Source organism: Bubalus kerabau, chromosome 12, assembly GCF_029407905.1.
Source record: "Bubalus kerabau isolate K-KA32 ecotype Philippines breed swamp buffalo chromosome 12, PCC_UOA_SB_1v2, whole genome shotgun sequence".
Lineage (NCBI taxonomy): Eukaryota > Metazoa > Chordata > Mammalia > Artiodactyla > Bovidae > Bubalus > Bubalus kerabau.
Genome location: NC_073635.1, coordinates 88,666,256 through 88,691,917, shown reverse-complemented (window position 1 = coordinate 88,691,917; position 25,662 = coordinate 88,666,256). Strand labels below are relative to the sequence as shown.

Here is a 25,662-nt window from a genome sequence, read left to right as displayed (position 1 = left end):
CGCTCAAGTCGCCTTTGAGTTGAACAGTGAGTTTTCCGACCGGGGAGGCAGATCTGTTTTCTTTGGCTCCAGAGCCCCTCTCCTCTTCCCTTCTGTGAACACCTGGCGTGGGGCGCGGCGCGGGGCGGGGCGGGGCGGGGTTGGGGGGCAGGTCAGCCACTCCCCCAGGAGGTGGCCCAGGGGCGTCCTCCCATCTGCGAGGTGGGCAACTTCCGCTTGGAGGGACCCGCCGCTGACGGCTCCCAGGCCCTCAGACGTCACCTTTCTCTTGGTTTTTCTGGAGCCTGGCCGGGCTGATTCTTGCTGAGCCTCAAAGTTTATAAAAACAGGCCCCAAACTTGTTTAGGAAACAAGCATCCATTTTGGCTGGCCGTTGCAGGGAGCCCTGAGCCATTTCAAGTTTACGTGGGGACCGTAGGAGTGTTTGCACCAGAGACGTGCCTCTTCTCTAGGGGCTGGAAGGGTGACGCTGCTTAAGCCAGCTCCGGAGCTTGAGCCCACCTGGGGTCACCTGGCGAGTCCCAGGCGGGTCTGGCCGGGCTGGGTGGCCCCATGCAGCGCATCTGGGATGTGGCTCCCAGTGCGCCTTCCTAAGAAGCTCCCCTGTTGCGCTGGTGCTGCTGGTCGGGGGGCCCTGGCTGGGGCCGGAGTTGGGGGCACTTGCCCCAGTTAGACTGCTGGAGCAGGTCTGAGAAACGACCTGTGGGGTCAGCCGCAGTCAAGGAAAGCGGCCAGTGGGCGGAGCCCAGGCGCCAGCATTTTCCCGGTTGCCCAGGCGATGAGAATCTGGGCTTCAGAGAAGACAGTGAAAGCCGGCCGCATGGGTCTTTTCAGGAGCAGTCACGGCGGGGCGGTGCCCAGTGCTGTTCCTCCCTGTCTCCTCATAGATGGGCAAGGACAGAGGTGTGCTTGCCTTGACCTGGTTGTCTCAGATCCTGAATGACGAGGGGGAGAAGAGGAGGGTGGGCTCAAAGAGTTTCTTAATTTTATAGCTGCTTCTGTGCAGGAAGATAGAGGCGCTGTGGGAACCCCAGAGCACAGAGTAATGAACAGTGCTCAGATGCCGGCCTGAGGTCAGCAGTCTGCCGGGGTTACAGGGTGATGATGGACACAGCTTGGGGATCTGTACACCTTGTTCTGAAAGCAAACGCTTCTGATGTGGCGTAAAGCCAGCATGTGTTTCCTCGCATCCGTGGGATTTAAAGTTACAGCTGGGTTCAAGAGGGCGGGGACATATGTACACCTGTGGCCGATTCATGTTGATGTACGGCAGATACCAACGCAATATTGTAAAGCCATTATCCTCCCAATAAAAATAAATTTAAAGAAGAAAAAAAAAAGTTGTAGCTGTAGGGTGGATACCCTGTTATACAATAGAGGAAAAACTATTTGCTTTTTTTCTAAAATCACCTACTACAAGATGCAGAGAGGCACAGCGACCTCTCAGGGACACGGCCCTTCGGCATCTAATGATGCTGTTGGAAGCCATCAGGATGTGCCCCGTAAATGGCGACGCTCAGCTGAAGGTCGCTTTTCTTGGAGGCACTTAGGCCTACAGGTGCGTCTGAAAAATTGCTGGCGTGTTTGGAGTTGAAGGATTATTAGGTGCTGTCCAAGACACAGGCCAGATAAACACAGCAGCGTAACTAGACTTGACTGGGGGAAAAATCCACACGCACAGGAAGGGGTACAGACCACAGTGAACACCAAGTACATCTTGCTGAAATCTGATTCTCATCAGAAAAAACAGCCTGAGAACACAACACCTTTTACCACCTCTGGTGGAGCAGGCAGGAAAAACCCGGACTGGACTGAGGAGGGCCCTGGGAGGCGGTTCTCGCAGCAAGCGGAACAGTGAGCTGGGGTGTGTGCCTCCAGGCCTGAAAGAATCCAAGGCCTTTCGGATAAAGTAGATACATTCAGAAACATGATTCAGGGCTGATATAATGCCCTTTTCAGATGAGGGAAAATTTTAAACTGCAAGAGATAAGTTTAGCAAGAGGCCTGGTCTGCCCTGTTTTGTTCCCGATTTCCCACCAGTATAACATTCTTCTCAACCTATAGGATTCAGGGCTCTGAAATCAAAACAGTTTGTAAGTTTCGTGGTCACTGAAATCACTTTGGATTGCTGTTTGTCCAAAGTTTCTGTGGGTGTTATGGTAAACACCCTCTTAAAGAAGGGAAAAAGACTATTTTTAAGCAAAATAGATAACTACAATTGATCCATTGTGTCCAAACCATTTTTTCCCCCTTTCTTTCAAAAAGGCCTACATGCTAAATGGATTTCTAGTAGACCAATTTGAGCACAGAGAACAGCAGAAGAAGAAAGAGGAGGGTCTCATTTTAATTAACAAGGGAGGGAAGCTTAATTGTGTTCTGTGGAGCCAGAAAGGGACTGCCGGGAAACCTTGAAGGAGCATCCACTTTTATTTAACTCCTGTTTGCACATAGACATTGGTTTGTGATGCTCATAAATAAAAAGTTCACAGGAGATGAGTGTTCTTTGAGAGCATGATTTATGGAGGGAAGACTTGCAAAGCATTTCTTTGAAGATAAAATGGAAAGCGAGCTTCCTGAGTCATTGGGTGCATGCCCTGACCCTCAGAAGGGGCTGTGTTTCCACACCCAGCTCCTCGGGTTGCCCGTGGAAAAACTCGGTGAGCTCCACGGAGTTGGCATCGCTCGGGGTCCCTTGGGTAGTGTTTGGCATTTGGATAAGCGGTGACAAAGAGTTAAGGTTCCAGCAACGGGTTTGCTGGTTGGTTGGTTGCAGTAGAATTGGGGCTGGGGGCGGAGTTTCAGTGCTGGAGCCAATTAAAAAGTTAGTACCCCTTAGATTGACACCCAGACATGTGTTTATGTCTTTGTAAGTGGTCCAGAGAAGACGAAAATTTAACTCTAAGTTATGCCTCTCCCTTGGGAGCAGGGAGAAGGTGCTTGCTGTGTGTTTTGTGGGTGTGTCTGTGGAAAAGTCTAAGCCATCTTTACCGTGTTGTTGTTTGGGAGCAGACATGCTGCTGCTGAATTTACTGAGCATTCAAGCCGCTTTTTAAAATTAACTTTGTATGTTTGGTTGTTAGGATTATAGATTGTCCTGTACTGTAAACTATGCTATTTTAGTATTCCTCTTTGGTGAGGTTTTTGTTCTAAAATTGGTGTGTGTGTATGTACAAGGCGGATTAGATAAGAATTACCCTGAAAGCATCTGTATTTAAATTTGTTTGATAAAAGGACTATTTATTCACATCCCGCAGAAAGAATCGTGGGATAAGAGAGCAACACCATCACCATGTATGTTTAAAAGTGTTGTCTGTTGAAGTCTTCAAGCAGGGGACCTGAATATTTTTAGAACTCCAAGGAGATGGCTTGACAAACCACACACACTTGACTTTCTCTGTGGTGCTTGCTTTTCCGCTTTGGTTGGCCGGCTCTTATCGTAATAAGCCAATCGTGTGCCCAGCTCCCACCCTGTTCCCAGGGGCAGGCGACTAAGGTGCTAATGGAAACACACACAGGCTTTCCTGAATGAAAGTCACATGACTCATTCTAGTTCCTTTATTGAAAGAGAAACCTTTACCAAAAGAGTACTGCGGAAAAGGAGGCAGGGTGTGTGAACACCAACCAGAAATCAGGAAACCAGGTTTCTAGTGCTGATCTTGGTGAGTCACGTACGAGACGAGTCCCTCTGTCTCACTTTCTCTGTCTGCAAAGCAAGGCCCTTATTACCCTCTCCTCCTGTGCTCCACCGGGAGGTCCAGGAGCTTGTCCACACCCAGAGAGCTTCAGCTCCTCTAAAGAAGAATGCCAATAAATCCCACGATGCTGTTGATACTTATTACCTTGAAACCGCGAGTATGTGCAGGAAAGACACTTCTGTCGATGCATGTTCTTAAATTAAAAACAAAACCCCAGACCCTCACAGTTGTCTGAACGTGGAGCCAGTACCTTCCTGAGAAATGCAGGCCTCTCCTGTTAGGTTTCACCCCAGTCTCTGAGAGCCTTTGTTTTCTCCAGACTCTGTTTCACTGGAGTTTTTTTTTTTTTTTTTTTGCCATAGATAATTATCAGTTGTCACATAGTAGTGTTTTAAATCAGGTGGCAGAGTAACAGCAAAGGAAAATAGCATTCTAATCCTGAAACTATATCAGGACCGCACTTTCTGATGACCTTGTATGATGTGGCCATATATTTAGAGATATTGGCAAGATGAACATGTGTAACTGGAATGTAGATTTCTCAGAGTGACAGTGTTGGCCCTTCATCTGCAGAGCATCAAGAGAAAAACAGACCCCTGAAGCTTTGAGCTGCTGAGTTACCACTGTTTGGGCCTTCACTGCTCAGGGTCGACTCACGAGAGTGGGCACTCCTGACTGTTTTTGGTTTGGTCGTCCCAACTGGCCAGGAAAACCTCCAGTGTTTGATTTATTCATTCTTCCACGGGCCCACCACCCTCCTGAAAAGGAGTTTTAATAGATAATTAATGCTTTATTTTCTTTAGACCTTAGTATTAAAACGAGTCTCTTTCTGAAAAGAACTTGCAAAAGTTTCAGGACCAGCACGGGGATAATGGCTTTTCTGTTAAAATTCCCACTAATGCATTTTCTGTAGCAGCGGAGTTCCGAGAGCCAGTTAACTTTTTGGTATCAGATTTGGCAGGTGGAGAGGGTTTTTTGTTCTGTTTTTTGGGTAGAATCAAGTGTTCCCATTTCACCTTAGAAGCTTAAGGGAAAATGTATCTTGACTCTTTTATCTGCTTTGCCAAGTACACAGAGTGGGGGAAAAACTGAGCGGGAAGGCGACCACGGTGTCCTGCCCCAACAGCTGGTCTTCACCAGGGCCCCTGTAATAGCTGAGTCTCTGTAGCCTTTAGCTGCTGCAGACATGAGTAGAATGTTTTTCCGTACAAGTTGGGGAAGGCTGTTAATGCTGGCATTTTTCATCCACTGAACAATTTTCTGAACCTGCAAAATCAGTGGTTATAAACCTGTTACCGATCAGGTTGTAGGTTTCCTGAGAACAGTGCTCCTCACATTTCAGTGTGAAGATTCTTTCTGTGTTAGGTTCATCAGTTTGGATGCGTTCTTCAAGATGGCAGCGATTATTCTGAATCACTCAAGGCTGAATATTCTAGACAGAGCTAGTCTACAATAGATTTGTAGATTTGTTTCTGGAGAGAACTGGTGAAGTGATCAGTCAAGATGGAGGAAATGCTGAGGCTGGTAATTGCTCCTGACTCTTCGATGTCTTTCTGGCTGGCTGGCACAGACTTGCATTAACTGTGCGTGGAATTAAAGAGCAGAGAAGAAAGTGTGGACAGGGAGAGCTGGAGCCCATGTCAGAAACTAGCGTTCGCTCTGTGTGCTTGCGGGGTGGGGGGGGGGGTCTCATTTAATTGAATTCATTGCATCAGAATGGAATTCATTGAATTGGGCTGAAATGTAATTGGGTTAAAACTTGTAGGCTGCATGTTTACAAGTGTTGTAACAGTCGAGTCAGCAGTTCTGATTTCTTTTCTGTTGGATTAGGAAATGTTAAGTGTGTATCAAGTGACTTTTACCTGTCCGGAGACTTTTCTAAAAGTTGATCAGGCAAAGGTGTCTCCAAGCGTGGCCCTGTGCTCTCATGCCCATAGACAGGACTTAGAAAATATTCTTGGCTTATGGTACTTAATTTGGAATATTTGGTCAAATATGGTGGCCTACAACATACATTAAAGAATGATTACATGCATAGCGTTTGGTAAACACTGGGCTTTTAGTATCAATTTTAATTAAAGAGTGCCAAACTTTGCATAAAAATTATCATTTGGGGGTGACGTGTGTGCGTGTATGTGTTTAGTTTCATAATTCCTCATCCAGTTGTGCTCCAAGAGGCTTGATGTGGATTTTTTTTTCATAATTCAAGCTCCAATGCTGAATAATAGTGCTCTCTAATCACGCGAAAGCCCTGTAACCTCAAGCATACTCACACTGCTGCCTGTGACTTTGGTCTGCCTGTTAGGTGTCGAGGCAGACACTTGAGTGAATTACTGCAGTACAGTGTTCAATTCCAGTTCTTTCAATGTGAAAAAAATAGGTACTATGTAGAGTTCATCAGATTAGTGATTTTAATAATTACCTTAAAATCCATATGTGTATCTTAATAATGATTTATATTTTTGCATAGAATCAATGCATAATCTTTAATATTTATAAACGAGACCTAGTACTTTTGCAATGCAAATTCAAAAGTCCATACTTATATCTGCCCATTTTTTTGCTTCCAAATTATAAGTGTAATTAGTAATCCCCCAAACGTGAAGAGCAGTGAATGAGGCTGAAAGAATGCTACTGAAAGCTGAGATGATGAAAATGCAACCGTTATCCTGGTCAGTGCTGAAAGATTATTGCATGTCCCTCTCTCTCTCCCCTTTCAGCCAAGAGAAGTGTTTAAAATTCAAAGAGTAGGGTTTTTGTCACTTTATAGTGTTCAGAGGTTTTGATACCTAGAGTCTCACATGGTACTCCAAAAGCCGTACCTCAGAGCAGAGCTGCCCGGGTCCCCGTTTTTGGACTAAGGAGCCTGCAGCTCAGAGAGTCCCAGCAACCTGTCTTGGAATCCCTGAGCCAGGAAGGGTGGTGGTGGGTTGAACCTCACAAAGATGCTGTCTTACCACGTGACTCCCGGCCAGGGTATCCCGTCTTCTGCAGGCCCTACACACTGTCTGTTCGGGAAGTTCATGTGCTGTAGTGATCTTGGGATTTTCTGTAGACTCGCCTCAGGCAGCTTTCAAGTTAACAGCTGGGTTGTTGTTTCACTTGGTGCTACTTACTGAATCTCCCTGTCTTTTCTTCCACACATTCATTCAGAGTAAGATGGGGACAGCTAAGCAGGAAGACTGGATGATAAAGGAAAGTGCCCTCATTTTTTTTTTTTTTTATGTATGTATTTTTTTTTTTACACTTTTGTTGGTCTGTAATTGACTGATAATGTTGTGTTAGTTTCAGAAAGCTCCCTTATTTTTTAAACTGGTTTCCACACCTGCTAGGTTGAAGAGCTCAGGATTCAATATTATTTTCAAGGCTCTGGTGGTGGTGGTGGGTTTCAGAGTTGAATCAGACTGTTGGTTGGTCATCTGTTCTGGGGATCCCAGGCTGTCCTCCTGGACTTCCAGTGACCTGCAGAGTGGACACTTATATTCTGCAGCTATCTTTGTTTTCATAAAACAAACTGTATATTATACCTGATAAGATACTTCCCCCTTGCAACACCAAATGCTTGAGAGCTCTCTCCACACAGTGTGGTGAGAATCAGAAAAAAAAAAAGATCCAAGGTCGCTTTGAGGAAAAGGGGTGGAGAACTCTCAGGTCTAATGAAACTCACTTGAGGGTTGTGAAAACAGAGGCGGGGGAGGTGGGCGTCTTCTGCAAGGTCACTGATTTAATTAGTTGGTAGAGATGTTTGTAAACATTCTCAGGAAGGAATGGGATGTTCTGTGTCTCTGCGGGCCTGTGTGGTGATGAAGACCTTGCTCTTCTGACTCGGCCTGCCCCCTCTGGAATGATGTATTGTCTGTAGAAGTGCTATTTACTAGTCTTTTTTGTTTTGGAACCTCTCAGGAAATTGCTTCGTGCATGTGCTACGAGGTGTGATGGTGGACAGAAGCAGAGAAAGCAGAAACACTTAGATGAGGAAGCAGCCTGGAATCAGGGTGATGGCCCAAGCCCATGTGGGCAGTGTCTCCCGGGTGTGCAGAGGGCAAGGGCTCGGCGGTCAGTCAGACTCATGTGCTTCCTTGTAAGAAAAAAGAGAGAAGGAAGAAAGAACGTTCTTGGGGTAATTCAGATCAAAAGACCTCTACGATCTGGGAAAATGTAGATCCTTTTTCTTTGTTGGTGGGTCACCTTGGTCCACTGAGCCAGCATCTAGTGGGTCTGTGGTCTCCGTCATTCCGTGAGGGGTCCTTAAGATGCACTCCTTTTCTAAGTGAAATACCATTTACTCCTTATTACGGATAAGTCCATTAACAGTTTCCTAAGAAATGAGTCATCTGGTGGATGATGAGTCTGTCCGAAAACAATTTTAGAATTTGCCTGAGGACCCGTAAGTAACTCCTCAGTGGGGCTAAGTGGTGATCTTCTCCGGAAGAGATCATTTCACCAGTGCCCTTGTTGTTTTTGAGGTCTTTTTCTTTTTTTCTTGAGGAAAAAAATGTATTTTCTTACCCTCATTGTTACAGGATGAGACATGATTTTTCAGAAGGCGCTGCCTTCCTGAAGCGTAACTCCGAGCCCCCTTCAAATGGCAGAAACGAAGATATAAACACGTATAACGGTTCCCAGAACAGCTCTCCACGTTCAGAAGAAAGCGTAGTCGGGGCTCTTCCGCCTCGCGCCCTGGGGAGTGGTCCAGGGCTGTGTTTACACGAGCTGACAGTCTCGCCAGCATCCGAGCAGAGACCACTTCCTTCCTGGCAGATGCAGCCTGGGGGTCAGGCACCTGCCATCAGGAGCATGTGCACCAGCGATTCCCGCAGCGTCGCCGTCGGCCGGCGTGGGGTAAACAGGCCGGGAGTGAATGGGGTGATGAAACTGCCCCTTGGGATCAGACGGAAGCTGAGTTCAGGGGCCCTGTCTTGGGGCGTTGGCTCTGGGGAGCACTTCCCCAGTTAGGTGGAAAGCGGATGGGAATCGAGATGCGAGTTAAAGCCGCAGTGTCTCCCTGGAGGAGGTCTGACGCCTCCCCTAAAAACGTGCCCCCCTGCGAGGACCTGGGACGAAGCGCTGGCTGCCCGACCGGGTGCTGGTGCTGGAAAGCCACTGAATGTGGAGGCTGAGCTCAGTGGCCATGTCCCACTGTGGAGAAGCCCTGACCTGCCCTGGGAGAGACACACCTGTTCCCTAGCCTGCCAGGCCCAGTGGAGGCCCCACACGGTCCCTGCCGCTTCCCTCTTGTAGGGCTTCCAGAGCCCACGGTGGGTGGACGGCTGGATGGATGATGGGGCAATTGAGAGGTGGGGGAGAAGTTTTGAAATTAGGCCAGGGTGCTCTCCTTGAGTTCACAGACTGTGCAGGCAGTGTTTTAGAAACTCCAGGCAATAAGCAGGGTTAGGCAGGGAGTGGGATAGGGGCTGTGGTTCAGGTTGACTTTGTTTGAAGGTGAGGGATGGGGCAGTACAGCCCAGGACTCCTCAACTGCTAAGACGACGGGAACTCCTAGAAGGGGAAAGGGTCCGTTTCTTACACCACAGCCTGCATGCATTTTTTCAAAGATAAGTTGTTAACGTGATTTGTGGTGGTGCCATGCTATTGTTTTATTCTTATATGAAGTGAAATGAAGTCGTTCAGTCGTGTCCGACTCTTTGCAACCCCATGGACTATAGCCCGCCAGGCTCCTCTGTCCATGGGATTTTCCAGGTAAGAATACTGGAGTGGGCTGCCATTTCCTTTTCCAGGGGGTCTTCCCAACCCAGGGATTGAACCCGGGTCTCTCGCATTATAGGCAGATGCTTTTACCATCTGAGCCACTAGGGAAGTCTCTTACATGATGCAGATACTTTTTTAAAGTTGTTTTCTAGCATAAAAGAGACCTAAAATAACACTATCCATATTATGCAAGTGAAACGGAAAACAAAGCCATAAACCACTCATATGCCCTTAACTTATAAGCTCAGTTATATTTATAACCAGATTTTTTAAACAAATGTCTAATCAAATATTTCTATCAAATAGGCTTGGCAAAACTACTACAAAGAACTCTTCTTACTTCAGCAGTTAAACTTTTAATAAAAGTACAGTTCAGTTGAAAATATTTAGATGGATTTTCACAAAATACCTTAGTAGCAAAACTGCAGTATCTGTTTCTTTTTTCTTTTGAATATTATATAACAGGGGTGGATGTTGAGCTCAGTTTCAGAAAACCCACCTTAACTGGTTGATTAAACAACAAAAAAATTAAACTTTAATAGTGAATGATGTGAATATATTCAATATGAAATATCGACACACTCCTACAAATAGCATTCATGGATTTTGAAACATTCTTTCAATTTCATTTATTTTGACAGCTGTTTGAAATGAGCATTTTCTTTCCAAGGTGAAAGTTCACGTAGCTTCCAAGTCGGTAGACGTTCCGGTGTTGAGGATCATATCAGAGCTGTGAAGACGCAGAATCAGGGACAGAACTTAATGCCGCTTTAGTTCTTGCTTCTTGCCACAAGCAGTTTAGCCTGTGGGTCGTGCTGGTTTATGAACAGACTTGGTACCAAATGCAATATGCACCCTAGTAAAACACCCCCGCTTCCCCGGCGTAGAGCGTTTCAGCCCCGAGAGGAATTCTGGGTTATGAGCATGCACCTTCGCCACTCCAGCCCGCGGCCATCCAGCTGGGATGCTCAGAGTCCATCTTTGTTTTCCTGCTTGAGCCGTTCTCGGCCAGAGACAGAGGATGGACCGTTGCTGCGGGGTCTGCAGGTGCCTTTGGCTGGAAAATTCCGGTGGGACCACAGCTTAGAGTGCCCCACCCACCCCCGCTCCGGACCACACACTCACTTGGGGTCCATCCAAGGAAGTGGAATTTCCACGCCAGTTTTCTTCTCTGAGAACCCCCAGGTTTGATCTGCTGCGGTCCCAGCCCTGAGCTGCCAGCCCCTCAGTTCTGGGCCATCTCACCTCACGACTCCCAGCATCACTCCATGCATCTTGTCTTTGCCGTCCGGCCCCAGAATCTTTGCTAGGTCCCGGGACCTGGCACCCCTTCCCCTGCTTTCTGAGTCTCCTCTGCTCGCTCATGACTCCTGCTGGAGAGAGACAGTCCCCTGCCGTCCATGCGAGGGGTGGCTGGACCCACGCCCACCCCAGTCACCTGTCTCTGCCTCTCGGAGCCGTGAACGTGAGCGTGCACTGTGTTCAGGGCTGTGGCTGTTCGTGAGGAGTCAGCATTTTGATTTCAGTTAATGTTTTTCTCATAAACGATCCGTGAACATTTCACATTATCACAATTCTATTTATAGGTCAGGCTTCAACCCTGCTCAGCTTTTAGACGTCCGGACAGTTTCTAAGGCAAGTTCTGTTTTCTTTAGCACTCCTGAAACTGCTTGGCACACCCTGACTTGAGCCTTTTAAAAAAACTGTGTGTTTTATCTTTTTTTTTTTTCCCTTGAAAAAGCAAGCAAACAAATGTCAGGAGCTTCCTTTCAGGGGCTCCAGGGAAGAGGGGAGGGTGGGCTTGGGAGCAGGAGAGACGGGGGCTGGGGAGGGTGCTCCTGCCTTCAGATTCAGACTCAGCCAGCTCGCTGTGCACGCGCCAAGTCTATTCAGTCGTGTCCCTGACTCTCTGTGACCCCATCGACGGTCGCCTGCCAGGCCCCTCTGTCCATGGGATTCTCCAGGCAGGAGTACTGAGTGGGTTGCCATTTCCTCCTCCAGGAGGTCTTCCCGACCCAGGGATCGAACCCACATCTCTTACCTCTCCTGCCTTGGCAGCCAGGTTCTTTATCACTAGTGCCAGCTGGGAGCAGAGATGCAGATTGTGACATGCTGTGGACTTTAAAACTCTCTCACCCATTTGAAAAAGACCAGAGTGCAGGCTGGGATGAAAGAGGTTAGACTTCCAAGTGGAAAAACAAACGAAGAAAAAGCAACCCCTACCCCACCACCACCAAAGCCAAAGGTACTGAATCTTCAAGCCTACCTTTGAAACTGAGGAAATAAATCTAATACTGACGTGTGTTCAGAGCGTGAAGTAATATAGGTGATAACAAGTGTTCCAGAAACTAAAACAAGGGAGAGGGGGGCAGAAGTTGAACAGGAGGCGAGGTCTAGGGATATTTATGGGGAGAGTCCGTGTGGGCAAAGGGAGTGACTAGGGGTGCAAAGGCCCTGGGGCAGAAAGTCGCTGGTGTGCCCCAGGACCAGAAGGAGACCCATGTAGCTGACGGGGAGGGAGCAGGGAGAGAGCAGAGGCTGCTGAGGATGAATGAACAGCCGCCTGTGGCCTGTGGAGCCTGGTGTCAAGGCTGTGTTCCGGCTTAACAGCACAGGCAGAAAACACAGTTGCTTTGGAGCCACATGTGAAGCGTTGAAGAGCTTTTCGTGTCGTTTCCCCATAGCGTCTTTTTTTCTTCCACTTAGGGTGCTCTATGTCACCTCTTGACTTTCTTTCTCAAAGATAGTGCATCACAGGTGGAGAGAACCCAAAGTTCTGGGGGAAGGAAGCCGCTGAGGTGTCACTGGGGTGGGAGGGCAGAGGGGACGTTGTCACAGGATGAACAGTGGCATCAGGGCACCCGTGTTCAGTCCCAGAGCTACGTATTCAGCTGCACAGACGTATCTGGAAAGCGCCTTATGATTTGTAACACGCGTTTGGTTGGTATTTCATCCTCAGGGCCTCCAAGGAGGACGAGTCTCTGTTCTTGCTTTTTAAAGGGACCACCCGAGGGGGAAGGGGCCCAGTGCTCGGCGGGCCTGGGGGAGCCACTGCCGGGCTGTGGGGAGCGATGCTCCGGGCAGCTCAGACTGCCTGGGGCTCCACGTCCTCTGGGCACCCCGGGGCCTTCCTTTGAAACACTGGGTCGGTTACTGCCTCCCTCCCAGGACGTCCATCCGGCAGGGGTGCTGTCCTGTAAGGAGCCCCAGGTCAGGCTCTGCAGCAGATGGGTTTCCTTCCTCAGCTGACTGGGAAACTAAAGGGGTAGATAAGTCAGTATTCCCTGTATTTCTTGGGGATGGGACCTCAACAGTTTCGAAAGTGCTGATGGGGTGATTTTGGAGCTGAGGGTGTCAGAGCCCAAGAAAAGCTAGTGAGTCACACGGGAAAGACCCTCCCCTCCTTTCATCCTGTCTTTGAGGAAACCGCACACTTGATACATAGACTGGTGTGTGGTTATTTGTAACTTCCTTGACTTTTAAGGACCTAACATGGGTTTAAGTCTGTCTATAGAATGTAGGCTGAGTTTTACTTAATTTTTCTTAAATAAGAAAGTGATGGTCTGGGTGAAGTATCTTAAGGAACTTCGTCCATTTGAACAAGAGAAAAGCGACGATGTCGTCCTAATTATTTATTTCATCGGTATTAGTCGTTATTTCTTCCCTTAGGGGCTGCCGTGACATCGTCCCAGACGGGAAGGATGAAATTCCGTTTTCTCGGTCACGTGTGTATCCGAGGAAACACACTTACGCGCCTGGGTCTCTTGATGTCTCTGGTTCATAAAGTTGGTCTAGAGAACTTGACGGGTAAGGAGTCCCGGCAGGAGGCTGTGTGTTCGCATGTCGGGAGTTTTGTGACCAGTACCTGGGGTCTCGGAGGGGGCCGTGCGGCCAGGGGCTGTGCCTGTTTCTCGGTGTCTGCCTTCCCGGCCCCGCAGGCAGACGGCTCACGTAGACTCGGAAATAACTGGACTCCCTCATCGTCTCGTCGGAGCCGTCCAAAACGTCCTCTTGTTCCTTTCGGTTATGGTTCAGGGCACCGTGGAGCCTCCCGCCCCATTCACGCTCAGTTCGATACAACAAGCAGGAATTGTGAAGTGGCGGCTGCCCTCGACGGACGATGGAGAAACAGGTTATCTCCTACTTCATGTGGAGCGGGTGTCACAGAGTCGTAACGCTGTGAAGTGCGACGCGGCGAAAGGGACCTTCCGGGTTGCGGCACCCTTGTCTGTGTGATGCTCCGCGGGGGTGGGGACGGGCCTCTGCGTGATCTTGGGGCGTCATTGCCGTCCTGTGCGTCCTCCGATTCCTGAAGAGGTGGGTGGGAGCCGCCTCCATTCTCGGGAGTCATAGAGAACTCCCGCCCAGCTTTTGGAGCCCAGGGATGTGTTCATGTCAGTCAGCACTTCCTATTACTGTAAGCAATGTCTTTACACTGAGTTGATCGTCTCCCTGCGTTTCTCTTAACTCTTCAGCGGCCTGGGAAGCTGTGTTGGCGTGGCTGGGTGTTGAGTTCCTGCCCTCTGCCTTCTTTCCAGGGGAGAAGGGCGGGGGAGCGGGTTTGTGACCAAGGCCTTCCCAGCCGGTCCCCTTTGTGTGCCGTCCGGACAGGCCTGGTTGTCCTCCATCTCGCGTCTGCGGTCCTCCCACCTGGAGGCACCTCCCTGCTCCGCATCTGACAGCTGGTGGCCCTGGGCCCTCCAGGAGGGGCTGGGGGCCAAGGGTTCCAACTCGAGGCTTCCACGGCTCTTGCGAGGGGCCCGGCTGTCCGGGGTCCCTCCCAGCAAGCTGGTTGAGGAGGAATTGTGCTGAGGTCAGGCTGTGCCGAGGCTCCACAGTTCTCTCGGCAGGTTTGCCCAGCCGAGGCTCCAGTTCTGAAGATATAAAGATGCTGTGGGTGTTGGCTGAACATAGGTATCCGGCAGCTTCACCTGGCTGGCCAGGCAGCTGATGTCTGCAGGTGAAGCTGGGCGGGGAGCAGGCGGTCATCTACAGATCAGGGGGTACCGGGGTCTGGGTTCCCCCGGCCGCTCTTCCCTGGGAAGGCGTGGCCATCAGCTGCTGCCTCCCCCCGCCCCTTTTTTTTGTTTCCAGTAAATGAAGCTGATAAAGGTGGTCTGGAGCTCTGCACGTTCCACGTTTTGTTACTAAAATCTCAATCAGGGGTACTTTCTTCAATCAGGCTGTGAACGGCTCTCATCGGCCACAGGGAATTGATACGTCCGTCTGCACTGGGGGCACGGCTGTGTGTGAGCCCGAGGGAACCGAGGTCTTGGGCCCCATGGCCCACCTGGCGGGGGGCTCCGCCCAGACGCGCAGGCCGTGCTCGGGGCCTGCGGAAGGCCCCCGAGCCAGGCGCTCTGTGCCACGTCAGAGAACGTTCGCTTCAAATGGCCCGGATTTAACCCCGTCCCCCCACCCCATCAAAAAACAATTCTGCTCTGTTCTGCTCCTTTCCAGTGAAAACAAGTTTATTCATTTTTTTCCGGGAGCTGTTTGCCCGCGTGTTTGTGCATTCATGGACTGTTTACTTGCTGCCCGAAGCTGCAGTTGCTGGTGACGTCACTCACGGGTGGAGGTTTGAATGAACCAAAGGCCTCGATGGCAGATGTGCCCCAAGACTCTGGAGCGCGGGGCTGCCCGGCTGGGGACCCGCGGCCTCCCCTCTGCAGGCAGAGCCTAGATCTCAGCCTGAAGGCCGGGTGGATTCTTCCCCCAAGGAGGGGAGCTGGCCGCCCGGTCAGGGATGTGTGGTCGGTGGGAGACTGACCCATCCCACAGCCGACACTGTTGAGGCCCCCATGGTCTGTGTCCAGTGCTGGAAGACGGTTCAGGTCACTGGCTGGAGGGTGGCGGTGGGTCAGAATATGTTCCTCCTTTTTTCTTTAAATCCTTTCTTTTTTTTCCATATAATGATAAACAAGTCTTTCACGGCTCCTATTTTTAATACATTTCCAAGTTCTTGCATCATCCTTAAGTATAAAACACAGAGTTTCAGATTCCTGAAGGTGTATCTTTTTAACTAGACTCATAAGTATGTTTCCTATTCAGTGATATTTTAGAAGGGGTTTGAGTTGTGTTTGGCATAATTTCAGATTTCCGGAAGATGCTTATTTCAGTTTCAATAATAAAAACAAAATGAATCAAACTGTAAAACATAAAAGACCTAATAGAAACTCTTAAATATTTAAATATCCGAAGGAAAGAACAGTTCATTGGAATGTTATGTAACAGCAGGATATTTGGGGATGCTTATATTTTGAATAAATTGTTATTCTACATTGCTTTCACTTTCTAGGTAGGTAGGTTTAGTCACTGTCGTGTCCAACTCTTGTGACCCCACAGACTGTAGCCCGCCAGGCTCCTCTATCCGTGGGATTCTCCAGGCAAGAATCCTGGAGTGGGGTGCCATGTCTTTCTCCAGGGGATCTTCCCCAGTCATGGATTGAACCCGGGTCTCCTGCACTGCAGGCAGACACTTTACTGATAAGCCACCAGGAAAGCCCTTTATAGGAAAACTATAGTATTTAGGTTTGAAATATATACATATATATGTGTATATAAAGTTTCCATGAGAAAAGTATAGTATTTAGGCTTGAGAACTTCACCTAGACGCAGTATTAACATTTTTATAGTGTACCTACTATAGAGCTAAGGAAAGAATTGTATCATTCATAGCATAGTTGGAATTTTAATGCATGTTCTATCATTTGGCCCCAAAACATTTATTGTTTTCGGGGGCAGACACATAAATAGTTGCATTTTCAAATGACCCAAGAAAGAGAAGAGATTTGGACCCTTTTTGAGTTGCAGGTCTAATGTAGGAAACTTCTTTTCAAGTTGAAAGAGCAGTACTGTAGGATATATTTAGTTATAATCTGATTTATTCAATTCTGCTATGTTATTCATGAAACATCAAATAGACTTGTAAGGAAAACCGCTTCCAAAAGAGCGTGGTGGCTTCATAAATGACTTCATGACTTGCTTCCTCCTTCTCAGGAGGGTCTGTAACAGGATAGCAGGCTGTAAGTGGATGGGATCAGATCTCGAAAGCACGCAGGCTTGCAGATAATTTTCCAAGGGGCTATCCGTGAGTCTCGAGGTGTAACACGCAGAGGGAAATACGTTTTAACTCTCACAAATTTACCCTTCCTCCTCCTCCTCCTCCTCCTCGTGTTCCAGGGCCACAACGTCTCTGTCACCCTCACTCAACCCCACCATTGAGAGTGAGAAACAGCTGCATCTGAGTGAGTGACCAGGGCCACGTTCTGATAAAACTCCATTTGCAGAAATGGCAAGGGCCGGGCTTGGCTGTGCATTGCTGACCTCTCTCTCCGAAGCCCACTCGTGTGAGGCGACAAAGGACTGCTTTCTCCCAGGCCTCGGACAGCCCCGAGTCGCTTTTGTGCTCCTTGAGAAGATTTTCATCCCGCTTTTCTGCCTGTGAGAACTGACACCCACCACGTGGGTTTTGGTTTCCGTTGAACTCATCAGGGCTTCGTGAAGGACTTTAACAGGCCCGTGCTGAGTGCCGGGTACAAGATGGTCCAGGCGCGCCAAGCAGAGATCTACCATCCACAGGGCTCCATGTCCTGGGGGAGTTTAGAAAGAGCTGATGGTCGCGTGTAAAGGTTTAGACTCCAGGACCCAAAAGGAGTCCTCCTCACTCCTCCCTGGGTCCCTCCTGTCTTTTATTTGCAGAAAGGAGTAGTGGCGTCCCCCTTGCTGCAGTGACGAAACTTCTGGGAGAAGTTAAGGATTATCCTTTCTCACCGATTAGCCCTGAGGCGGCTGGCAAGTCACGGAGGCTCCCTCATTTGGCTTTACCTAGTAAAGGCCTTCGGAGAAGGCAATGGCACCCCACCCCAGTACTCTTGCCTGGAAAATCCCATAGACGGAGGAGCCTGGTAGGCTGCAGTCCATGGGGTCCTTGAGGGTCAGACACAACTGAACGACTTCACTTTCACTTTTCACTTTCATGCATTGGAGAAGGCAATGGCAACCCACTCCAGTGTTCTTGCCTGGAGAATCCCAGGGACGGGGGAGCCTGGTGGGCTGCCATCTAAGGGGTCGCACAGAGTCGGACACGACTGAAGCAACTTAGCAGCAGCAGCAGCAGAAAAGGCCTCAGTCGTGAAGTCAAAGTGAAGTTGCTCAGTCGTGTCCGACTCTTTGCAGCCCCATGGACTGTAGCCTATCACACTCCTCCATCCATGGGATTTTCCAGGCAAGAGTACTGGAGTGGGTTGCCATTTCCTTCTCCCGAGGATCTTCCCAACCCAGGGATTGAACCTGAGACTCTCGCATTGTAGGCAGATGTTTTACCGTCTGGGCCACCAGGGAAGTCAGAAAAGGCCTCACATTTCATAATTTGTAAGACAAGGGTCTGGGCTTCCCAGGAGGCTCAGCAGTAAAGAATCCACCTGCCCATGCAGGAAACATGGGTTCGGTCTCTGAGTTGGGAAGATCCCCTGGAGGAGGAAATGGCGACCTACTCCAGTATTGTTGCCTGGAGAATTCTACAGACAGAGGAGCCTGGTGGACTACAGTCCATGGGGTCGCAAAGAGTCAGACATGACTGAGCAACTAAGCATGCACTCATGCAGGAGAAGGGTCCGCTGGCAATTTAGGGGCATTTTTGCCTTTTGGGTCTTTTGAGTTGAAGCAAGTGCCTACTTGTTCAGTTATGTCCCACTCTTCCAGGCCAGAATACTGGAGTGGGTTGCCCTGCCCTCCTCCAGGGGATCTTCCCAACCCAGGGATCGAACCCAGGTCTCCCACATTGCAGGCGTATTCTTTACCATCTGAGCCCCCAGAGTTGGAGCAGAATCAGTAATATTTATCCTGTCATGATGGAAAAGTCTTGCCTTGAAAGAGTAGCTTATAGGAGCCACACGTCAGGCTTTCAAATAACAAACAGGGAAGGAATGAGCACTTAAGTGTTAGGACATAAAGCCAGTGCAGACCGCCCACTGTAAAGTTTGTGCGGTCGCTGTGGACAACTGGGGAGGGGTGGGTGGGATCTGAAGTGTGTTACAAACAGTCTGGGCTTCCCTGGTGGCTCAGCTGGTAAAGAATCCACCTGCAATGCACGAGACCCAGGTTTGACCCCCAGGTCGGGAAGATCCCCTGGAGAAGGGAATGGCAACCCACTCCAGTATTCTTGCCTGGAGAATCCCATGGACAGAGGAGCCTGGTGGGCTACAGTCCTTGGGCTCACAAGGAGTCAGACACGACTGAAGTGACTGACACACACACCCACAAACACGCACGCACAACAGTCTGGGACACCTGAGTGCTCTCATCTTCGGTGGTTCAGGTCTCGTGTGCAGGTTAAACACGAGCAGAGCAGCAGAGATGCCTTTATTAGCCCAGCCTCCTATGAGTACTGGATGTCTCATCCTGTCTCCTATCGTGTCATTAACATCAAGTTGCAACTTGATGCCAGGAAATGTCTTTAATCACAAGCATTCAGGATGAAATGATTTTAATTGTCCGTGATGAGCTCACCTCCAGAAGGTTCTAGGTCTTCCACAAGTTGGGTTGGTCAAGTCACTGGCCGCACCCGTTTGTCCTGGGGACTCCGTGCTTCCGTATTTTCCTTGTGAGTTATTTTTTTTTTTCCACTTGCAAAGTTTAAGTAACCGTTTTTCTTAGAATCCTTGGCTTGCTTGTTATCACACCCAACCTTACTTTTTTTTTTTTTTTGTATATCCTAAGAGTGTTTTTGCTTTTAGTAAAGTGGGGAGATACTGAATTATCAGGTTGCCTTTTCTAGGAATTTCTCATGTAACTGAAAAGTTTATTTTCTCCCATCAGTTCTGTGTTTGACATAAGAAGTCTTAATGAACCTGTAGGACATGTTTGGGCTCAGCAGCGGGTTTAGCTCTTTTTTAATCGTGTTTGCTACTAGAAATATAAATGTTTATTTTAAGAACTGTAATGCTTGCTTTTTGTCATGCAAACAAGTGTCCGTACTGCCCCTTATTCAGATCTGCCTGAAAATACTAACCCGTGTGTACCTGCTGCTTGGGTTTGCTTTCTGTCTGATGCAGTGCTGTTCACCAAAGGCCTGGGAGGTCCCGGTCCCTCCCAGGCAGGGAGGCCTACACGAGCCCCACTCGGGACTCTTGTCTACATCCAAACCCAAATAATCATAAGAGATCACTTTAAAAAGCCATGAGTCAGAACATGCTCCAGAATACTGTTTGAGTGTTGTTTTTTTTTTTTTTTTTTTTTTTTGGCCAGAGCACATTTCCCCGATTTATTTCTGAAACCTTCTTGACCCGCCACTCACCACATTTTGCACCGCGGTGTTTGCAATCTTGGAGGCCAGCTCGGTGGTGGTGTGACGTGTGTCCTATTCCGAGGCTTGGCGGCTCCCCTGCTTGTCTCAAGGACGGAGTTTTTCAGTGATGTGTTTCCTTTTTCTTTCTTTCTCTAAAAAATAGAGCATATTGGAGGCGGGCCTTTGCTGACAACACTTGTGCTCATCTGCATTCTGGTTGATCTTTTAAATGGAAGAGAAAGGGCGGAATTAGCCCTGGTCCCCAGGGAGTTACAGTAGCTGACAAAGGACTGTGTCCGTCACGAGGATGTCATTTGTCACCTGTGACAGAGTGGAAAGAAGAAGGTGGGCGTGGCCAGGCTGCCTGGTGTGCTGTGTGGAACAGCTTCAGTCTTTCTGCTGAAACATTTTTTTTTTGTAAATCAAGTAGCTCTCGACCGATGCTTCTGTGAATGGGTCTTTTTACACAGCAGTGTCTAAGCTACAGAGCAGTACCGCGTGTAATTATACGACCAGTTCAACGTACGTCAGTAAGTTTCCACTGTTTCTAGACACATTACCTCCAGGAGCAGAGTCAGGATTAGCATATGCTGCTCTGTGACTGTGTTCATGGGCAGCACGTGGTTCTGGCCACGTTTGCTCCTCATGTTACCCTGGCACCCCCTCAGTTCAGAGAATGTCTCACATCGTAGTGATCGGCGCTGTGGAGGGATCAGAAAATTAATCGTTTGTTCTTTGCCTTTAGTAGGATTAACATAGATAATAAGATACAGTTTTGCTGGAATTCATCGTTAATAAAGTTGGGGGTGATGATCTAGAAGTTTTTTTTTTCTTCTAGTTGGCTGAACCAGGCTAATTTTCAGGGGGAGGAGTGATTTTAAGCTTCCCTGGTGGCTCAGCTGGTAAAGAATCCGCCTGCAATGCGGGAGACCTGGGTTCGATCCCTGGGTCAGGAAGATCCCCTGGAGAAGGGAAAGGCTACCCACTCCAGTATTCTTGCTGGGAAAGTCCCCATGGACAGAGAAGCCTGGTGGGCTGCAGTCCATGGGATTGCAAAGAGTCAAACACGACTGAGTGACTGACACTTTCACTTTCAAAAGTAAATAAATAGAAGGTAACAGTGGGCGCAGGTCCTGGGTCCCAGCTCCTACCTCTGGCCCCTTCTTCCTGGGATGCGGGGTGTGGGATGCAGGATGGAGCGACAGGACCAAGAGCGGTTCTGGATGCTCGCCTGACCGCAGAGAGGCTGCTTGCTCAGTGCACGTGAACCCTGAGGATCCTGGGTCGGGATTCCTGCCGGACCACATGCAGGAGGATTGCCCTGTGAGTCGGGGGTGAACCTCAGGGGTTTCAGTGGCGGGCGACGTGGGCAGCCTGGACTGACATTCTGGGGGCAGGGGATGCAGAGGCTTCCCGCCCTGACCAGAGGTGTTCGGGGGAGACAGCTGGCGTCCACGTTGTGCCGATGTGTCGGTCCAGGACACATCTACACGCTTGGATGACATCTCTGAGCTGACGCCTGTCCTCTCTCTGGCCTCAGCCTGCCCACATCCTCCCCATGTGCTGTAAGCACACCCTGCTCGCTCCCCATGACGGCTGAGTGTGGTGTGTGTGTGTGTTCTCGGGGCTCCCCCGGCCGCGTGCGGGGCCACGCCCCTGCCCCTGCCTTTCCTTGGAAGCCTGGGGCTGCCCGACCGTCGGCTCAGCGCCTTGGGGAGCCCTGTTCCTCGCTGTCCCCACGTCTGGCTGTGTCCCTGGGTTGCTGATGGCCCACGCTTGTGCCCTTGGAAGGGCTGTTTCTCCCTTCGCTGGTGACCACAGCTGAGCATCCTTCGGAATGCAGATGTCTGCAGAGGGCAGAGCACCTGTGAAACAGGTACTTGCTTCCAGGCCGGGACAACAGCCGTCCTGTGACTCCCATTCCGGCAGGAACTGCCTTCCTCGTCCTCCCGCGAGCCTCCCAGAGGCGCTGCTCAAGAGCAGAATTGGGAAGAAGGCCGAAAGGGCGCCGGGAATAAAACCACAGTTCACTTCTTGCCTCCTAGCAGCTCTCTGCTTTCATAATGCTAATGCTTAGAAATTAAAAGTTTTGACAGTTAATACAGTTTGTGCTTCAAAGAAATGACACATTCAGCTTGATTAGAACTGATGGAGTTCTAATGGTAGGAGTTATTTCATAGCCGTAAAACGTCTTTAAAAACAGAGCAAAAATGTCCATGGCCCTGTGAATCTGCAGATGGTAAAGGAAAGTAAGTTTTTCAGCAAGTATTAACCCTCATTTATATGACTGTGTCGGAGAAGGCAGTGGCACCCCGCTCCAGTACTCTTGCCTGGAGAATCCCATGGATGGAGGAGCCTGGTGGGCTACATTCCATGGGGTCGCTGGGAGTTGGACACGACTGAGCGACTTCACTTTCACTTTTCACTTTCATGCATTGGAGAAGGAAATGGCAACCCACTCCAGTGTTCTTGCCTGGAGAATCCCGGGGATGGGGGAGCCTGGTGGGCTGCCGTCTATGGGGTCGCACAGAGTCAGACACGACTGAAGCGACTTAGCAGCATATGACTGTGTGCTTAGAGTTTGAGGGGTTAGAGAACTTACTTGCTTAGCTGTTTTCAAGGTAATGGGGTTGAGTGTTAACATGAGATGTTTTAGCCACATTTAGCTAATCATTAGTATAAAAATAAACCGAATGGAACTCTTTCTGTAAGTGTGACCCGCAGGGTCATGACTACCTCTGCGGTGGCCAGAGGACTCTTACCGTAGTCAGGGCCAGGTTGACAAAACGCAGACTCATTTAGGGGGAGACTCGGTTCAGGTTGCTGTTGTTCAGCTGCTCAGTCGTGTTCAACTCTTTGTGACCCCTGGACCGCAGCACGCCAGGCTTCCCTGTCCCTCACCATCTCCTGGAGTTTGCTCAAGTTCATGTCCATTGAATCGGTAATGCCATCCAACCATCTCATCGTCTGCCACCCTCTTCTACTCTTGCCCACAATATTTCCCAGCACCAGGGTCTTTTCCAGTGACTTGGCTCTTCACATCAGGTGGCCAAAGGATTGGAGCTTCAGCATCAGTCCGTGCAGTGAATATTCAGTGTTGATTTCCATTAGGATTGGCTGGTTTGATCTCCTTGCAGTACGAGGGACTCTCGAGAGTCTTCTCCAGCACCACAGTTCGTAAGCATCAATTCTTCAGTAGTTCAGGTAGATTTTGACAACTGCCTGTGTACTTAAGGGATGCAAACCCTTCACGTTCTCTGTTGAGAACTTGAAATAGATGGAGCCACGTCTGTGCTTTGGAGGAACTCAGGGGCCCTGTTCTCTGTTACATTTCATGTTCTGAGTAGTTTATGTATTAGCTTCCTTAAAAGATATAAGTCTTTTTAAATATAATGAGATAAAGTGCCACTGTCTCAAAATGCCACATTGTTGGGAACTTTAAGTCATGAGAAATGAAAGTGTTTATGTTGTGGGTAGACAGCCCTCGTCTGTGCTGGCTCTGGTTTGGGCACCGCCTGGCTGCAGAGCAGGTGCCCACTCTCAGCCGTGGGACACCCTGGACACTTCCGTCTCGCTGGCCGTCTTGCTGGGGTTAGCCCTCAGAGCTCAAGGTGAACAGAAAGCAGTAGATGTGCGAGGAGGTAAATCTGGGAGTATGATCATTAGAATTCTAAGTGATTTCAGAATAATACGCAGAGATGCTGGTTAAGTAACCTACAGCCTTGCAGGATGACACTGTTCTGTTTATGATGGCGTGTGGCCCACGAGTCGCTCATGTGACCGAGTGGTTACCAACACGGGGAGGGATGCTCCACCTGGCATTTTTGTTTAAGAGGCTTAAAAGAAAAGAGGTGGTGTGCTGCGACGTGCCAGTCTTCCCGGGTGGTGTGTCCCCTGAAGAAGGAGCAAACACATCCAGCAGAAGGAAGCTGAGGGAATTCGGGAAAAGTTGAGAAGTTTAGTCTCTCAGCCCAGAAGGGAGGAAGCAGTCGGAGCTGGTGGGCATCCTGCCAGGTCAGCACCAGGGGGGTTGTCGGCAGAGGAAGGTGTATGTAACGGGAGGTTTTGAAATCTAGGGTCATTTTAGGAACAGGGACTATTCATTGGAAGGACTGATGTTGAAGCTGAAACTCCAATACTTTGGCCACCTGATGCGAAGAGCTGACTCATTTGAAAAGACCCTGATGTTGGGAAAGATTGAGGGCAGGAGGAGAAGGGGACGACAGAGGATGAGATGATTGGATGGCATCACCGACTCAATGGACATGGGTTTGGGTGGACTCCGGGAGTTGGTGATGGACAGGGAGGCCTGGCGTGCTGCGGTTCATGGGGTCGCAAAGAGTCGGACAGGACTGAGTGACTGACCTGAAGTGAACGAGGAGTAGGGTAGAGGATCCAGTGAGAAGGGTTTCCTTGTGGGGCAGACGTGTGGACTTGTTACTTCTCCGCCTTTCTTCCTGTGACACATTTGCGTCATCCGTGGTCGGCAGCGCGCTGTGACTCGTGGTGAGGTTTTCATTGTCTCTGCAGCCCCGTGAGGGAGGCAGTGGTTCCTCCCGCTTCCCCCGACTATCCACATGATGATCTGAGCCCCGGGCAGTGAGGGGCCGTGGCCAGGTCACATGGCCTCTCCCCCCACCAAGGGGAGAATGCTGGCTAGTTTTCTTGCATTAAAAACATGACCCTCACTTGGTGGGTCTCACCAACACAGTGTGAGTCCATCAGCCCTGCTTCCAGGGACACCACGTGGGAGTCTGACCCATCGAGCTTGTCTCTGGAAAAATGGAGTGAGTAAACGTTTGCTTCCCAAAGAGGATCGTTTCCAAAAAAGGGACAAAAGACGGTGAAGAGGGGGCCCTTGCCTCCCCACCCAGGTGACTCTGTGTGCACAGAAGCCCACTGATGCATCTCCTTCCTCTTGCAGAGTGAAGACCTGTCTGGCTTCATCCCCGTGACGACACACATCACAGAAAACCATGGGAGGAAGATGCTCAGCATTTTTTTTTTAAACACATCGGAAGCTGCTTGCCATTTCCTTTTGGATCTGAGCGATCGTCGCGTGTGGACGCGCCTGTGACCCAGTTGGACGTGGACGCGCCCGTCTCCCCCGGTCTCTGGAGGTGGGGGGTGCGGTCATCCTCCTCGCGCTGTTTGTGTTTTGGTTTTCAACAACATGAGCGGAAGGAGTGACTCACGAGAAGGTCGAACAGTCTTGGTCGCGGCCAGTGTCTTTGTTCTCCTCGCCCTCGTTTGACGCAGCAGATGTATCCCGCAGAATGCTCGGAGATTCTCCCAGCTCACGTTCAAGTGGTAAAATCTGGTGTTTACGGACATCCGCTCAAAACTACCACCGTCCTACCTCAGTCCCAGGTGAAGCCGGGTCGGCGTGGTTGGTGGGGGGGTCCCCCTCTGCTGGCTGAGTCTCCAGCGCGGTCATCTGCCTTATCCCCCAGCCCCGGACACAGCTGCTCATCGAAGTCCAGCCCAGGGACCTACGTGTTTACTCCCACACAGAGCCCCTCGTGGGACTGACGTCTCTCCACGGAGGTGCAACTAGAGACTGGACTCTGAAGATGGATGGATGAATAATAATTATTATATGTAACGGAAGCAAGCTACTCTTGCAAATCATCAACTGTACGGGGTGGGAGAGGGTGGGAGGGTAGGGTCTGGTAAGGCTGGGTGGGGATGGGGTGAGTATCTCTTTTTACCTTTAAGAGACTTGTTCCAGCTTCTCTTTGTAGGTGTTTATGTAGGCACTTCAGACTGCAGCCGCCTTTGATCCTATTGACAAGCTCAAACGTCTGTGCCGTCCTTAACCTTGAGCTTGCGTTTCTCTAACCAAAAATTCACGTAGGCATGGAGCCGTTCCAAGACGGGGGGTCAAGGGTTTGGCAGGTCTCTTCTAAAATGTGTCATCTTGACGATGACGCTCTCGTGTCGGGCCACGAGGCTTTCCCAAACAACGAC

At 49.7% G+C, this 25,662-nt stretch overlaps 1 protein-coding gene across 1 annotated transcript in view; it reads left to right on the top strand.

Moving 5' to 3' along the window:
* IRS2 (insulin receptor substrate 2) overlaps positions 1 to 25,334 on the top strand; it is a 30,042-nt gene extending 4,708 nt beyond the window's left edge. The window contains exon 2 of the mRNA XM_055543009.1: positions 24,617 to 25,334. Coding sequence (XP_055398984.1) covers positions 24,617 to 24,621 — 5 coding nt within the window. The 3' untranslated portion in view covers positions 24,622 to 25,334. The remainder of the gene's footprint in view (positions 1 to 24,616) is intronic.
* Positions 25,335 to 25,662: the final 328 nt, after the last annotated feature.